Source organism: Hermetia illucens, chromosome 4 (genome assembly GCF_905115235.1).
Source record: "Hermetia illucens chromosome 4, iHerIll2.2.curated.20191125, whole genome shotgun sequence".
In the NCBI taxonomy this organism is placed as follows: domain Eukaryota; kingdom Metazoa; phylum Arthropoda; class Insecta; order Diptera; family Stratiomyidae; genus Hermetia; species Hermetia illucens.
Window position 1 is genome coordinate 65,063,674 of NC_051852.1, and position 17,104 is coordinate 65,080,777.

Below are 17,104 nucleotides of genomic sequence, written 5' to 3' on the forward strand. Positions count from 1 at the left end.
ACTTTGGCAATATCTTCTTAGGTTTTCACTATCAGTGATTCGTCACAGAAGCCATCATCATCAACCCCATGAAGGGTTCGTATCACTGATAAACAAATGTTTTTTTCCGATACGCTTTTCTAATGGATTTAATGGATCGTTTTAATTTGATTCGCATCACAGGCACCTCATCTTCGTATTCTTTCGTTTTCGTCTTAAATTATATTTGTTTTTGTGAAAAAAAGATATTAAATTATTAAAACAAAATGAAATGTGACGCACTAAATCTGTGCGCTAAATTTGCTTATGAAAGAAAACTATAAAATGCGCTTTCATAATCACAAGCTGACTAAAACGAAAGGTCATGGAATTAATGCTGATTATGTTTATAATCATTTTTATTAAACAAATTTTAAATCATTCACAGCAGTTCACCTAAAACGAGCTCTACATCTCAACCTTTTCCTAAAAAATATTCAATATTTCCGCATATTATATCTGAAATTTAGTTGTTGTTAACGAAATATTATAATTCAGTATTTTATATTTATAATTCTATCCAATTCTCTTTTGCTCGTTTATGTATGTAAGAAAATGACCCAAGCCATCATTTTTGTGAATAATATTGGAGTTATTTGTTGGTTTCTTTTTGTTGTTCAGTTTTAGCATGATGCCCTGTATTCTGCAGGATAATGAAATCAGATTTTATTTCCATTAAACGATGAATTTAAGAAAGAATTTCCGCATAAAAATGAATGTAAAGATTAAACGATTGCTTATCTTTTTTATTTTTTGAATATTCGAATGGCTAAGATAGTTGTTTCATTTCAAAATGACATTTCTCATAAGTAAAATCTTTCGTTAGTTCACTATAAAAATCGAATCAATACTTTTCTGATTAATATTAGGAAAGCAGAATATGAAGCTCGCACCTAGTTTGATTAAATATTATCTTTACAATTTTGCATTTGTGTTTATTAAGTCTAAAGTCAATCAATAAAATGAGGAAAATTTTGATGTTAGGAGAAATGAATGGAACATTTTTTTTCAAATCATCTCTAACTCTCAAAAGATATTAGGACATCGCGACCAATCTTGCTTTTCTTTCGATTCCCAGTAACTACCTCGATACACATAAATTAGGTTATCTGTTCCCTCTTCCCGTTGCTTTTTAAACCAAAGTGGTTCATATGGAGGGTAAGGACGACCTTCGGCAGCTGCCTGCTCCGCCTCAGCCTCTCGTTGTCGACGCGATGAACGCTGCTTTTCTTCCAACCTGCCAAAAAAATCGGAATGATTCGATGAATAATATCAGGACCTGCAAGCAAAATACCTCATCTTCTCTTGATTACTTTCATTCCACATCCCTTCTTCCATAAGACGTTGATCAGGCCTTAAACGACTGTCAGTCGGAGCAACACCAGGCTCAGGCTCATTGAGTTGACACGCCAAAATGGTAAAGTTATAATACCTTTAGAACATAATAATTTAATTGAATATAGGCTTAAGAAGGAAGCTACATACTTATCACTATCTGTCGGAGGTAATCGTCTGGACCAGATTGTTTTATATACTCCAGTTTTATATACAGGGCTATCAGTTGTCCCCGACGTGGATATTACGGGGGCAATTTCTATTTTGTTATCCCATGTTCCATTTATTACCCATTTTACCTCGTTTTCTCTGTTCATAACAACCCCCTTCACTCTCCTTTGTGATTCTCGGGTAAAATAGGAATAAGGTACATACTTAAGATGGCATTTAATTCCTTTCGCTGCATTCTGCCCTACAATTTCCATATCACCATGATGATCTACCCATAATTTGCCCACAATTATATTGTGAATGGTGGTTGTAACCTAAACAAACGTATCTGTCAGCTAATTTTTTAATATTTTTTATTATATTAAATAATAATTCACCTTTCTCCACATATACTTATTTCCACTATTGGTGAAGTCCACTTTAGCAAGGCCAAGCGGTATCACCTGCAAATATTTCCCTCTAAATTTGCTTGTCATTGTAAACTCTTGCCAGCATATCCAACTGCGCCCTTCGCAATGCATCGCTGCCATTGGTGGGTGATGCGACACCTGCTCTGCTATACAACGCCAACCTAGATCATCCATCCGATCACAATCGTATGTTTCCCCAAGAAGTGGATTGAATGGTTTCCCTGTTCGATTTGCTGTAGTAGAGTAGCTTGAAATTGTAAACGCCGCAACATAAGCCAATTGTTCGCAAGGATCTTTCATTTCTGCGGCTTTGTCGAGGAGTTCAGCATATTCGTAATCTTCCGTTAATCTGGAAATAAAGCAAACGTTAGACTATTTGGAATAGGAGTAAGTAAACATACCTTTGCAGCATTGACAGTGGTTCGTTGAAATTAACTGGCATTGGAATTTTTGACAACTCTTTCCCTATACAATTTTTCATAATAGACCATAAATTCAGCGGATAATTTGGTTTATCTGGAACTCTTGTTCTTCTCTTCCTTACTGGTTTACTTATATCTTTATTGTTAAGATTGCCCGTTGGTATAAGAGATTTGTCTGTTGCATCCATTATGTTTGTGTTTTCCTCTTGTGCTACTACCAAAACCTAGAAAGACATTAACAGTCGATTAGTGACATAACACCAAATAACAATAAAAAATAGCTAACCAAAATTATAAATACCCTCAATTTAATGAATACAAAAAGGTGACATGATGGCATAGCAATTACTATTTAAGTTAGGTGAAGCAAAGGAGGTGACTATGACAGTTTAGAGGCAGCTCAAAGCCAAACTCGTCAAAAAAATCGTGTGGAAGAGAGCCTACTTGTTATATATAATCTTACCCAAAAAAAATCCAGTGAATAAATTTTCTTAAAGACACATATTCAGTTACTATGTTAAACTTTTATCATATTAATATTATGGCCGCGGTAAAATCAACATTGAATTTTGTAAGTGGGAATATGGGAATGGCTCCTATTCTCTCCTTTGGAGTATAACGTAGCCACATAATATTTTTCGTTCCAACTCGACTTAACACAAGACAAACGGGGCTTCGAGTTCGGAGCAATGAGATTGAGAAACTGACGACCTACAAATTCGGCTGCCGTGTCTTCAAAAAATAACAACATTAAGGCTCGTTTCACACGTATACTGTTCAATTTCGGTCGCGTTGACAAGTGTGCGGTCCGTTTCATACGTATACGGTTCAATTCGTTTTCGGTTCAGCTTTGGTCGCTACCGACGGTTTCGGTTTCAATTGGATATATATTCGGTAACTAATTAAGACAGTATAGCATTGAATGCTTCCACGGCACGAAGAGCTTTTAGTTTCACTTGCCGGCAATTAACTAAACAGAATCGAAAACTAACCGAATCGAACGCAACCGTATACGTGCCGAACGAGCCAGAAATTATATTTTTGTTCGAAATGGGCGTTTTTTGGTACTTAATTGAAACCGTACAGCAGCGAATGGTTCCACGACACAAATAGGTTTTATCAGGTTACAATCCGGTTTGATTTCGTATGCAGGAAGCAAAGAACAATCAGAGGTTTCACAGACGCACGGTTCAGTTTCGGTTTTAATCTCACCTCACACAATAATAAGTTGTTTTATTTGGGTGAAACGAGCAGTTTCTTGAATAGGAACCGTGAATGTGTAAAGGAGTTTCATTCGACCCGATTCGTTTTCGGTTGCGACCTCTGCTTAAAAAAGTCTAAAAGACATATAAGCGAAACACGATTCCGTTGCGTCCGGCACGCAGATGAGAGAAGCTGCGGTCGGCACGCAGCTCCAATGTACAATGAAGGTTTAAGGTCGGCAAAGATCGCTCCACGTCGGTAAGGTTCGGTCTGATGACATATTACAGCCGTTTGCAGTGTGGCGGCGTTTATCGTTTTCGGCAGTTACATTTGAATGGGAATAATTAACGTAATTTCGTTTAGGAAACTGCAATATGCACTAACTGAATTACAAGTCCCAATTAGGAATGTCACAAACATTATTTCCGAATCTGCCATTCATAAAAATAGAACTTCAGCCGGAGGTAAGTGCACTTTTGGCAGCATCAATTGCATGATTGAATTAACATAATAATTGCATGCAGGTACTTTTTTCGTGCACAAATTCGCGGCATTGCAAATACTATTCACGTTTATGCAATTATCGAATACATCTTGCCTGGTTTCACTGCGCCGACCGATTCTGAAGCACCGCGCGCAGTACCCGTCAACATAACCATGTTGAATTGTCCACGTTTGAAGAACTTGCAGAAGAATTTTTAATTTCTGCAATTAAAGTTTATACATCATGGCCGACGCAGACAATTGTCTACAGGATTCTACAATGCACAAAAAGTTAAATCGCCCATTTGGCAGGTAATGAACTCATTAGACAAGGTGAAAAACTCGAATTTTCACCTTTTAAAACCTGGCTTTTCAAGCGAAAAACTCACTTTTATTATAAGTCCCTAATGCCATATAAAATCCTCTAAAGTGGAATACAAAGATTTTACGAATTAAAACAAAAAAAAGACAAAAAAGCTGACTCTTAATCAATCTTACAAAGACCTTGTGTCGGTTATAATGGGGGCAGTATTATAATTTGTGTTGAATTTGCGGCTAGTGGCAAAGGTAAGGATGGTTGAGTTCCAACAAAAGTGAATTTGAGACTGTATTGCGAACTGTCGCCAAGAGCCGATGGAATTACAGCCGAATTGGTTGAATATGATGGCGACCAGTTACACTAAGTGGTTCATCAACTTGGGCTCAAGCTATCGGACAGGAATTAATGCCTGACGATTGGCAACGAGGCATTATCTGTCTCATACATAAAAAGGGAGATATCACACAGTGCAGCAATTATAGAGGTATCACGTTGCTGAGTACCATCTATAAGATATTCTCTGCTATCTTGCTAGACCGGATAACCCCATATGCCCAGAACATCATTGGCCCATACCAAAGAGGCTTCACTTCAGGCAAATCAGCAACAAATCAGATTTTCTCTCTGCAGCAAGCGATGGAAAAACTGTTGAAATATGGACATCCGTTGCACCATCTTTCCATCGACTTTAAAGCCGCCTATGATAGCATAGACAAGGTAAAACTGTACATGGCCCTGGGAGAATTCGGTATCCCGACGAAATTGATAAAACTGACTAGACCGACCCTGACCAATGTGCGAGGCCAGATAAAAGCAGCAGGATCACTCTCAAGACCATTTGACATCAACAACGGTCTACGACAACGGGATGTCTTATCATGCGTCCTGGCCCTCGAGAAGGCAACCCGTGATGCTGAGGTAAATGCAAGAGGTGCGATCCTCTTCAAGTCCACCCATCTACTGACCTATGCGGACTATATCGACATCATGGGAAGAACGATCCGAGACGTACAAACTGCCTTCATTCAGATCGAACAACCGCCGCGAGATCTTAAGCTGCACATCAATGAAGGCAAGACAAAGTATATGGTGTCAAGGTCAGCATCGAAAACCAACCAACCAACAACATCAGAATCCACGCACGGTTGTTGTCAGCCAACAGCTTATAAAAACTGTTCCGCTCGAAACGTCTCACCATATGGTCAAAGCTCTTACAAGACAATGATCTTGCCAGTCCTCATGTATTCCTCGGAAACTTGGGTTCTTAGTAAGAAAAATCGCGAACACTTGGCCGCGTTCGAGAGAAGAATCCTTCGAAGAATTTTTAGCCCCCTACATGAGGAGGGACTTTTCCGTAGCCTACATAATGACGAAATCTAAAAGCGATACCATGACCGTCCGGTTATGGATAAAATCCGACTCAATAGGTTACGGTGAGCGGGTCACTTAATCCATATGGATGAGGATGATCCAGCCCGGAAGGTCTATAAGGGACCCTGGATGGAGCGATGGCATAGGTCAGGACGCCAGACAGCTTTTAGGGATATCGAATTGGTGGACATCGGCGCAAAACCGGGATGTCTCGAGTTCCTTATTAAGGCAGGCCTAGACCGGATACCGGTTGTTGCGCCATTGATGATGATGATAATGAGTCGCCAGAACTCCCGGCAAGTCTGATTTGTTTGGTTAGAAATTGGCCATGCCGGAATGGCCTGAGTGCTCTTGGCAAACCTCTGCAGCCACAAAGACTATAGCAGTGTGGTATCGACTTTGTCATCACGCAACTGCTTCAGTTCACGCAGTAGTTGGCTTGGCGTACGGTCACCTACCGTTAGCTCTTCCAGTAAATGGTTAAGTTTAGTCGTCTCATTTACTGACAGGTGTTTTATGAGCTGCCCCTTTAGTCACGTATAAGAGCAGTCCTCAAGGACGTCGGAAATAAGCCCAACGACCTCCTCATCCAGCCTTGAAACGAATGACATCCGCTGACCAAAATGAATTGGGCCCCGAGTTGAAGGAACCATGCTGCCGGACTCCTACGCCAAAAGGGCGGCAGTCGTACGGACACGATTGTGATCGCGGGACTAGCCTCTATTCCGAAGGACGTCGTTTAACGGAAGCGAACAACGTAAGAGAAAGGATGCGCAAGTGGAACGAGCGGAATTCGAGGCAGAAAGAACCAGCACCTTGGCTGATAGAGTGAGAAGGAAAACGGTCCTGTACCGTCTCACGCGGCGTTTTTTTTATATTTATGTTTCATTTCTCAATGTGATAAAACTCTTTATTTTTCTTTTATTATATTAATTTATTTAAATTATTTAATTAAATTGAGAGGAGTCCTTCTTCTCCTCGTTTCTCTGCTCGAATTCCAACTGACACCGAGAAATAATTTTCGCTGTCAAAAATTGTTTTTCAATGTCGTGGCCGCCACGATTCACACCTTTGTGCGTTCGACCCGCAAGTTGTTCGTTATGGCACAGAAGTGCATGTGATCTAAATTGAGAGGTGCTCCCCTTGTAGAGCTAGTTGTTGATATTATTAGTACCGCCGTTGTAAGGCTCAACGGCACCGAAGGCGCTGAATTTGCATTGTTGTACCAACGTGGATGCTGATGCTGCATTTGCAAGAACACTTGAGCACAAAGTGAATATGTTAGATCAGCTGCAGTGGTAGTTGCGGTCGAAACAGCTGTTGCAAGTGACGTAGAACTGAAGCTGCTGACGATACAGTGGTTGTACCAAAGCTTAAACTCAAACTCGTCCCACTCGAAACTGTCGAAGGAGCAATCGAGATCTCTACTTGCGAAGCCTGAATTGTTGTTGCGGTGCATGTGCTTCGTTGATTGAGATCAAAAGGGACCGGAAGAAAATTTGCGGAAGTGCTTGCGACAAAAGTTGCCGCAAGGGAATTTGATCTTCATTGAGTTTTTGTAGGAGTCCCATTAAACTTGAACTTTCTAAAGCATTTCGACCAGTTTAATTTCACTTGTCGCACGTCAAAACAAACACCACTTGCGGTTGAAGTTGAGTTCAATTGTGCTATATTTTCTTTTAAATTACACTTGGGGTTACCAATTGTGATAAAACACTTTTTTTATTTTATTAATTTATTTAAATTATTAAATTAAATTCACATGATTCCTTCTTCTCCTCGTTTTTTTGCTCGAACTCCAATTGAAATCGAAAAACAAATTTACGCTGTCAAAAGTTGTTTTTCGATGTCATGGCCACGACGATTCACGCCTTCGTGGTTCTTCTTCTTTTTCTTCAGCCTTTGTCCCGTTCACAAGCGGGGTCGGCTCGTCGTGATCGGCTTCGCCATTTGGCTCTATCGAATGCCTGATCTGGGTGCAATCTCGAGGCTTTCAAATCCCCGTCCAGCGTATCAAGCCACCGTTGCTTAGGTCTGCCTTTTGGTCGTTTACCATCGACTTCGATGTTCAGACCAATCTTGGCAAGTGAATTCTCGTTGGCACGAATTGCGTGACCATACCATCGAAGACGCCTCTCTCGCAACTTTTCCACGATCGGTGCAACCCCATAACGATCGCGGATATCCTCATTTCGGATGTGATCTAAACGTGTGACGCCACTAGTCCAACGTAGCATCTTCGTCTCCATTACCGCAAGACGCCGTTCATTGTCTTTTATCGTCGGCCAGCACTCAGAACCATAGAAAGCAACTGGACGGACGACATTGCGGTAAATTTTAGATTTGAAGCGTTCGTTGATACGTCGATCTCAAAGGACACCAGTTGTGGAACGCCACTTCATCCAGGTATTTAAATCGCTCAGTTCTGGGCAGATCACTGCCGCTGACAGTGATTGTGCCTGTTTCATGAGGATCGGTCGTCAAAAATTCAGTTTTGTTTAAATTCAATCTGAGACCGTGTTGCATGAGGCGATCATTCCATTTTTGAACAAGTTGCTCGAGATCATTTTTGCTATCAGATGCTAGGAAAACATCATCTGCATAAAGCAGTGTGTAGGGCGCTGGACGTTGAATATCCCGTGTGACGGTGTCCATAACAAGGACAAAGAGGAGTGGTGAGAGGGCACTTCCTTGATGAATACCAACAGAGACACGAAGCGGTTTTGATACACCCGCCATACCTCGAACTTTACTTTTCGGATCGTGGTAGAGCAATTGAACCCAGCGCACGAGTTCTTCTGGCACGAAGTGTTGTCGTAAAGCATACCAGATGAGTTCGTGTGGTACGCGGTCAAACGCTTTCTCTAGATCCAGAAAGGCAATGTAAAATTGCTCGTTCCGCCAGGATGGCAATAAATTTAAATTCAATTTAAAAAAAACTAATATGCATGCTTGCAACACGCAAGTTACTCGCTCCGTAACATAACCTTTTTAAAAATTTTAAAAACAGGGCATAATATTTTTACAATTCAATCAAAAATTTGACTGAGTTCAATTGAATTTCCATCATTGTACCTAATTAAGGTCATAGAGACCTAATAGGGAAAATTCAAAGAATCCTTGTGAATGAATTGCACATGGGAAAGGTCTCTGCGAGTTGAGTGCCGAAAATGTTAACTGACGAGCAAAAACAGCATGTCGACATTTCGAAGGACAATTTCGATAAGTTCCCAACAAATCAGGAAATTTTGCTTTGTGACAATGGATAAGATCTGGATTCATCATTTTGATCTTGAAATGAAACAACAATCTATGACTTAGAAACGGGCTTCATCACCGACGCTGAAGAAATTCAGAGTCTCCAAATGGGCGAAAAAGGTTGTGGCATACGTTTTCTGTAACTCTCAAGAAATAATTGTGGTGTAATATTTGGAAAACTACTACCAAATATGAAGCTTGGGAGAGGTCATTAAGAAAATAGGTAGGAATACCTTAACCTGTACACTTCGGTTATAAAGGATTTGGTTTCATCTTGTGTGAGATAGTTCCTATCCCCGTTTTTCCATTCATACATACATAGCATAGCTAAAAATTCAAAATAATCCTTGATATATGTATATAGTTCTAAACTCCAATTTTGCCGTTCATATGAGTTCATTTTGCATGATGATGACGTCATGCACGTCTTAGAGTGCGATAAAGTCACATAAAACACGAAATTTTACCTTCTATAACTTTGTTAATATTAGTTATATTTATATATAATTTTTTTTTGGATTTTCGGTTTTTCGGTTGGATAGGTTCTGAGAACGGAACCTGTTACACTGTTTGGCCGCACATTTTAACCTCCCACTCCCCTATGTCTCACCCACTATCGGAAATAAGACCAGTTTCGAAAAGTACTAATCGAGCCCTTTTATTTGATACCCCGAGTAACCATATTTTATAAAAAAAAATTTACACCTTCCTCCTAAACCTAACACAAAATTATTCCACTAGTTGTAAAGAGACTCATAGACCACAACATCATCAGCATCAACGGCGCAACAACCGGTATCCTGTCTAGGGCTGCCTTAATACGAAAATCCAGACGCCCCCGTTTTGCGCCAAGATCCGCCAATTCGATATCACTAAAAGCTGTCTAGCATTCTGGTCTACGCCATCGCTCCACATCAGGCAGGGTTTTCCTCGTCTTGTTTTTCTACCATAGATATTGCTCTTATAGACTTTCCGAAATTCTTCGGAGGATTCCTCTCTCGAACCAGGCCAAGAGTTCGCAGTTTTTTTTTTGCTACGAACCCAGGCAAGGATGAAGGCGAGTCTCGCGCACCTAAAACCGGGACAAAATGTACCACCTGGTCTTCCAGGGTGGCGGTTGGGTAGGGTTGACAACCATACACGCAAAATCGATGTTACAAAGCCACGGAAGGAGCCTCGGACAGGATGGATTTTACAACGACGAATCCGGCAACAACAACAGATTAACGATTTGCACATTTTCTCATGGAACGTGCGCTCACTGTACAGACCGCATGCTGTTGAGCAGCTAGCCGATACCCTGTCCCAATATAAGGCTGATGTAACAACGTTGTAAGAGATGCGATGGACAGGGACCGGTTTCCTGGAGAAGAGCTACTACACCATATATTATAGCGGCCATCCAGTAAACCCTGTGGTCGGAGTAGGTTTGTTAGTCAGCCAAAAAATAAAACCTGCTGTTATCGGCTTTGAAAATATAAGCGAAAAGCTATGCACTCTGCGTTTGCGAGGCCAGTTTAGAAATATAAGCCTCTTAAACGTTCACGCCCCTACAGAGGAGACTGCAGAGTTGGAGAAGGATACCTTCTACGAGGCAGTTGAGCGGACCCTCGAAGTCTGTTCCAAGTATGATATCAAAATCATACTTGGAGATTTCAACAGTCAGTAGGGATGGTATTCAGGCGGTACGTTGGCTCCCATAGTTTACATAGGGATACCAATGATAACGGATTGCGGATTATTCAGTTGCAGTATCGCACGAAATGTTTGTTGGAAGTACCTATTTTGCGCGAAAAATGGTGCACAAACATACATGGGCCTCTCCAGGCGGGACCAGTTTCAACCAAATTGACCATATGCTCATTGAACGCCGCCACCTCTCAGCCTTGATGAATGTCAGAACATATAGAGGGGCCAATATAGACTCGGACCAGCTCCGAGCTCAAATTACGACACCACCTACAATCCCCTATGACAATCAGGTGAGAGTGAATACTGAGCGAAATGGATGCCGAAATAAATGCAGTCAACAGAGAATATCTTATAGATGGTACTCAGAAACGTGATAATTGCTGCATGCGTGATATCTCCCTTTTTATTTTTGGGACAAATAATGCCTCGTTGTTAGTCATCAGGCATTGATTTGCTGTCCCACACCTTGAGCATTAGTTGGTGAATCGCTTGGTGTAGTTGGTCGCCTCCATTTTTAACCAATTCGGGTGTAATTCCATCGGCTCCTGGCGACTTATGATTTTTCAGTAGGTGAATTAGACGGGCTGCTTCTTCTACGAGTATACTTGGTGGTGGCAGCATTTGTCCATCGTTTTCAGTTGACGGGACTTCCAAATCGCCGATATTTTAGTTGTTGAATAGTTTATCAAAATACTTAACCAATCGCTCCAATATGCCCATTTCATCCTGCTGACTTGGTACTAAAACTTCCACGCCTGGTGCGGTTGCTCCCAGTACTTTTCGAGTTCACAGGGTCCTTTTTTCCGTCTGTGAAGTCGCTTCCCCGCTCGACGAAGTTCATGATAGGTCTCTGCGCGTGCCCGCGTTCTTTGAGGATGTACCATTACTGGGCATGCAGCATTCTTCTATACCATTGCTAGCTTACATTCATCATTGAACCAGTCGTTCCTACTTTTCTTGTGACTGTCGTATGTTTGTGGCCGTATCAATGATAACGTTCTTCAGGTGGTTGTGAAAATTATTTGTCGATGCCCCATCTCCATTGTATCGATTCTAATCATGTTTTGTTTCAAACAAAACCATAAAAAGGCGCGGCAAAGTGTGAGCTGAAGTGCTATTTCATTACGTCAACGTAATGGCTCACAAAGTTACAGTTTCCGTGGCTGCCATGTGAGAACTGAAACTCGAACTGCTCGAAGACCAACCCTATCCAGATTTAGCTCACGTTGACTTCTATCTCTTTCCCCCACTGAAGAAAAACCTTTAAGGAACGAAATTTAAAGACAATAGCGAAGTGATATAAATAACGAACTGCATGGATTAAGTTGTTGGAAGACTATAAAAGGCTGTAGAAAAAGAAACTATTATAGTTTCCTAACTATAGTCAACTTGTTTCACTTTCATTATCATTACTTATGAATCACCCACCGTAGATATGCAAAAATCAGTTAATGTAAACCAAAATGAAAAAATCCATATTAAAAATTGTTTATTCGTTTAACCGCAAAGTTTTTTTATTTAATTAAACTATAATTCATTAGTATTAGAAAATGGAATCAAAGTTAATAATTTTGTAAACTAATGAGAAAATATATACAATTAAACACCAAACATCATTGACTCATTTTTGCACTAGACTTACATTTCGTGAAAGTTAGTGCTTTGTCCAAACAACAAAAGCCTTCACGTATTCAGTACTATGTAGGCAAAAAAGTGCCAATGTCACCAATGCACTGGCAAGTCCGTGCGGGTTGATTCTATTTTCCATATATCTCGCTCAGGATTAAGTTCAGAGCAATTTGAATGTTGAATGTTGTGCGTGTTCGCACCCGGGATAGTGGCTTCCATTGCATGGCATGGCCAAAGTCCAGCTACTCACCTTCAGACACAACATTTTCTAAACATAAAAATTGATCAACACCTTCGATGCTCTGCTCATTAATACAGATAGTAAGAGTACAATGACTTATCAGATTGAAAAGCTTAGTTTAGTGGAGTTTATCTACAGTCCGACCCTGCCCGCCTTTTTCTCAAAAACCAAAGGCAGTTAGACATTGAAAGAGACATGAAAGAGCAAGCAACTTTCATTGGAGAAATCGATTTGCTTGAGGAAAAACGACGTAGTTCACAAAACCACCTTTAAAAAGCTTCAATTGGATTACAATAAGTTGGCAGACTAATTTTTAACTTTGAATTCATCAGAAATTTTCTAATGTTAAAAAAATATGCTTAAAATTGTGTACCAGTAAAACGTTCAAGCACTTGATAAAAATGGCTGGAATGCCACTGAGGAGCTACCTACCAAAATATTGAATTAGTTTCCTAGTAAAGTATTCGCATACCTCTCTGGAATGTTCCGCGGGTTATCAAAGAGCCTGAGATTTGCTCTCAGAATCAGTCAAGCTTCTGAAGTAGGGCGATAAGCGCCGGTTATAGGTACACCTCGACTTGAATCAGATGTTTTGTAAACCTACTTTACAGGGTTTTCGTCCTTTCGCTAAAATGTATATTTTTTAAGGTTTTATGTAAAGCAAACTGTTATTAAAATAAATTCAATGTCTGTCTGTCTGCTTGTCACACCCGATTTACTCGCAAAGGATTGAACCGATTTTCGCGAAATTTGATGAAGAGTTGTGGTGGCTGCATGAATCTCGAAACTGACACCGAAATGCACATAAAATATCTCACAAAAGCACTCGTGATGGTCTTCCGGCTTGTCCACAATCTCCTGGAGGTACTCCTTGATTTCTTCGTTGTAGCGTTCCTTGTAAGCTTCAACCGCCTGCAGGAAGGATTTCTGGTTTGCGCCCGGGTCTTGTCAGCAAATTCTAACTTGTTCTGCGCGCATCCATTCGCGGTCACCAATGTAGAGTCTTTAAGTCCGCTTACACTGTTTGTTATTCTAATTATTATATTTTTTTTTATATAATTTATTCTGATTGTTTACATTTAGCCAACTTCGTTAACTTTCCTTTCTAAAAATCGATTCAATCTCAAAAAACTTTTTATGATGTATGAGCTGCGTGCTCGCTGGCGGCTATCAAAAGACGGCGCGAGTCTCGCTTCTTCTCCAATCGACTCGGTTTCTGGGTATAGCCACGCGAGTTCTGTAGTCACTCGCTGTAGAGATTTCTAGTGGTGGCATCTGTTGTGCGGTAACTGAACTTCTGCACAGGAAATTAAAATTCAGGCTATCTCGCCACATCACTCCGCCCCCAGTTGAAACCTGGGATTTTAGCGACTGAAACCGGAATGTGGCTCCATTTAAAATTTAAAGCGTACGCGCCGTTGGTTAGGAATTGTGAAAGAATGGTGTGAAAGAACGGTTCCGACCAGGAAGTGCATACATTTATCGAGCTCTTTGGGTGCGCTGACTACCGCGGATGCGGGACGGGCGGGTGATGTCTTTTTGATTCTTTTTAAGTTTTCTGAGTCTGTGAGACTCGATCTTCTCTCAAAGACCGGATCGCTCGGGAACCTGAGGCTGGTACACCAGCTCCGCGGGGCTGGGAGCAAACTCTGCCCGGCTGGCTGCTCGGAGGCCAAGTAGGACGAGAGGCAAAACCTGCGTCCAGGACGGATCGTCGCGGGCCATGATGGTGGATTTCAGGGTCCGGTGCCAACGTTCTAGCATCCCACTGGATTGCGGATCGTATGTAGTGAAGCCCAGGAGTTTGCCTAGCTCCGAGAAAAGAGTGGACTCAAACTGCATTCTCTGACCAGTGATTATCACTGCCGGGACTCAAATCGCGGGATCCACTCTCGACAGAAGGCTTCGGCACAAGATTGTGCTGTAATGTCATCCAGAGGTATCGTCTGTGATTGTGAGGCAATACTTGAAGCCGTGCGAATCTCGCAAAGGGCGTATTAGGTCGAGATGGATCGTGTGGAACCGCTTGATCGTTCGAAGGAACTTTTCTTACATGCCTGGTGACCTTACACTTTTGGCACGCGATGCACTCTCTAACCCAGGAGCTGATATAGCGAGCCAGAAGTATTTTCCGATATCTAACCGATTTGTTGTCCTGATGCCTGGGTGCGCCAAATCGTGAACTGCACGGAACACTTCCTTGCGGAAAGTGGTCGGAATGTATGGCCGAGGTCCTTTCTGCGAGTCTTCGCAGAAAATAGTGAGATTTGAATCGAAGATAGGCAACTCCCGAAGTTTGTATTTGAAATTGGACTTGAGACTCTGAAGTACTGCGTCACCTTCTTGTGCCTTGGCGAAAACAGGAAAGTCGATTGCGGTGGAGATGTTTACTTCGGAGATACGTGAAAAAACGTCACCAACTATGCTGTCCTTGCCGGACACATGCTGTATGTCAGAAGTGTACTGGCTTTTGAAGCTCAGGTGTCGAAACTGACGAGGGGACGCTTTGTCGGGCTTTTCTTTTAAAGCACATTAGAGGCTTTTGGTCCATAATGACTGTAAACGGTCTGTCTTCTAGGAAGAAACGGAAGTATTCGATGTTCAAGTACGCGGCGAGCAGTTCGCGATCGCAAATGCTGTAGTTCCGTTGAGCGGAGTTCAGCTGCTTAAAGAAGGTAGGTCTGCGGCGCCAGAGGTGCATCTTGTAGAGGAAATGACAAGAGTGTAGCATCAATCAGCTGCTGTCGAGATTTTTCGGGACTTTTCAAACTCAACGGTTGATTCACCTTTTGGTGAAGAGCACCACCTACTGAAACGTCAGAGGCATCAACGAATACGGCTAGGAGTGCATCTTGTTGAGGGAATAACAAGAGTGCAGCATCAACCAGCTGTTGTCGGGATTTTTCGAAAGCCTGGATAGCCTCTTTAGACCACACAATCACCCGTGCGTCCTAGCAAGTACGCATTCAAAACAGGCTGGTAGTGGGAAGTTTACCCTGCCTAAGAACCTCCGCAGCTCTTTCTCTGTCTTAGGACGCAGAAAGCTTGAAATTGCTTGCGCCTTGTCTGGGTAGGGTTGGGTTCCGACAGCGATAATGGAATGACCGAGGAATCTCACCTGTTTGTGGAGAAACTTGCATTTGTCCAAGTTTAAGACTAGTCCTCAAGGAGAGGTTGGAAAATTGCCCTCGAGATGGGCCAAATGCTCAGACTCTGAGGAAGAAGCGACAAGAACATCATCCAGGTATACGAAACAGAAATCAAGGTTTCGCAGGACTGAGTGGATAAACCTTTGAAAGGTTTGCGCCGCGTTGCACAGCCCAAGTCATCCGCGTGAATTTGAAGAGTCCGAAGGGTATGATATTGCCGTCTTTGGTATATCTTCGGGAACTACAGGGATTTGGTGATAGGCCTTGGCTAAGTCCAAGGTCGAAAAGATCCGGGAGTTTGCGAAATGGTGCGCAAAGTCGTGGATGAGTGGTATGGGATATCAGTCTGAAATGGTCTGGGCGTTTAGCCTTCGGTAGTCCCCGCAGGGACGCTATTCGCCGTTTGGCTTAGTTGCTCCGTTGAATTAGTTGCTCAAATTCCTCCCGTGCTATAGCCAATTTCTGGGGCGATAGGGGACGCATCTTCGAGAAGATAGTGGAACCAGTGGTGTTGATGTGGTGCAGAACATAGTCCTTCGCTGGTTTCATAAGACTACATTCCGTAGTAATCTGGTTGAACTTTTGGAGGAGTGGCCGAACACGAGCGTCGGTAATGTCCTCCCAGAGAACGAAAATGCTGTTACTTGGGTGAGTCGAGATTCTCCCTGACGAAATGAGGTTAATTGTGGGGTCTATAAGTGACCTATTCTGCAGGTCCACTAGCAACCTATAGTGACACAAGAAGTCTGCGTCTAGAATAGGGAAGCCGACATCCGCTAGGAAGAACCGCCACGAAAACGTTCTACGCAGGCCGGTATCCACAAGGTAGCTGTGCCTGTTGAGAGGGTCTTGGATCGTGTGGCGATGTGGTGCTGCCTTCTGGGTGGCCATCGCCAGAACCCCCCACGGACCTAGGTTTTTGTAGAGGTTACGAATACTTATCGTATCACGGTGCTCACATTTGTGTAATGTAGGACGCGCGTGCACCTCGTGCACTTTGTCAGTGGCGGCAGCCAGAGCCTACAAAGAACCTGTGACACACGTGAGGACCGCCTGGGTGGCTTCGGGAAGACGCCGCAGCCAGAGTGATTTTAGCAAGTCGGCGTCGATCTTGCTCCCGCCCAATTGCCTTACTTCACGAAGCAATTGGTTGGGGGTTCGATTGCCTTACGTTAAGACTGCCAGCAAGTGAGCCAGTTTTGCTAACTCACTTACTGACAGGCGTTTGATCAATTCGCTCTTGAGTTTATTATACGAGGCACCTTTGACTGTGTCGGAGACGAGGACGACGGTCTCCTCATCTAAGCCCACCACTGCGTAATTAAACCGGGTCGCGTCTGCCGTAACTCCTGACGTTTGAAATTTTGCCTCCAAGTGGTGGAACCATAAATCCAGGTTCCGTC

General features: G+C 42.4%; 1 protein-coding gene across 4 annotated transcripts in view; it reads right to left on the minus strand.

The window, feature by feature from the left end:
* Positions 1-359: 359 nt before the first annotated feature.
* LOC119655665 (oxysterol-binding protein 1) overlaps positions 360-17,104 on the minus strand; it is a 370,343-nt gene continuing 353,598 nt past the window's right edge. For all 4 annotated transcript variants that reach the window (XM_038061651.1, XM_038061653.1, XM_038061654.1 and 1 more), the window contains 5 exons: positions 2,336-2,580; positions 1,902-2,283; positions 1,504-1,838; positions 1,313-1,450; positions 360-1,255 (listed from right to left, as the gene is read on the minus strand). In XM_038061651.1, the coding sequence (XP_037917579.1) occupies positions 1,045-1,255; positions 1,313-1,450; positions 1,504-1,838; positions 1,902-2,283; positions 2,336-2,580 (1,311 nt within the window). In that variant the 3' untranslated portion in view covers positions 360-1,044. The remainder of the gene's footprint in view (positions 1,256-1,312; positions 1,451-1,503; positions 1,839-1,901; positions 2,284-2,335; positions 2,581-17,104) is intronic.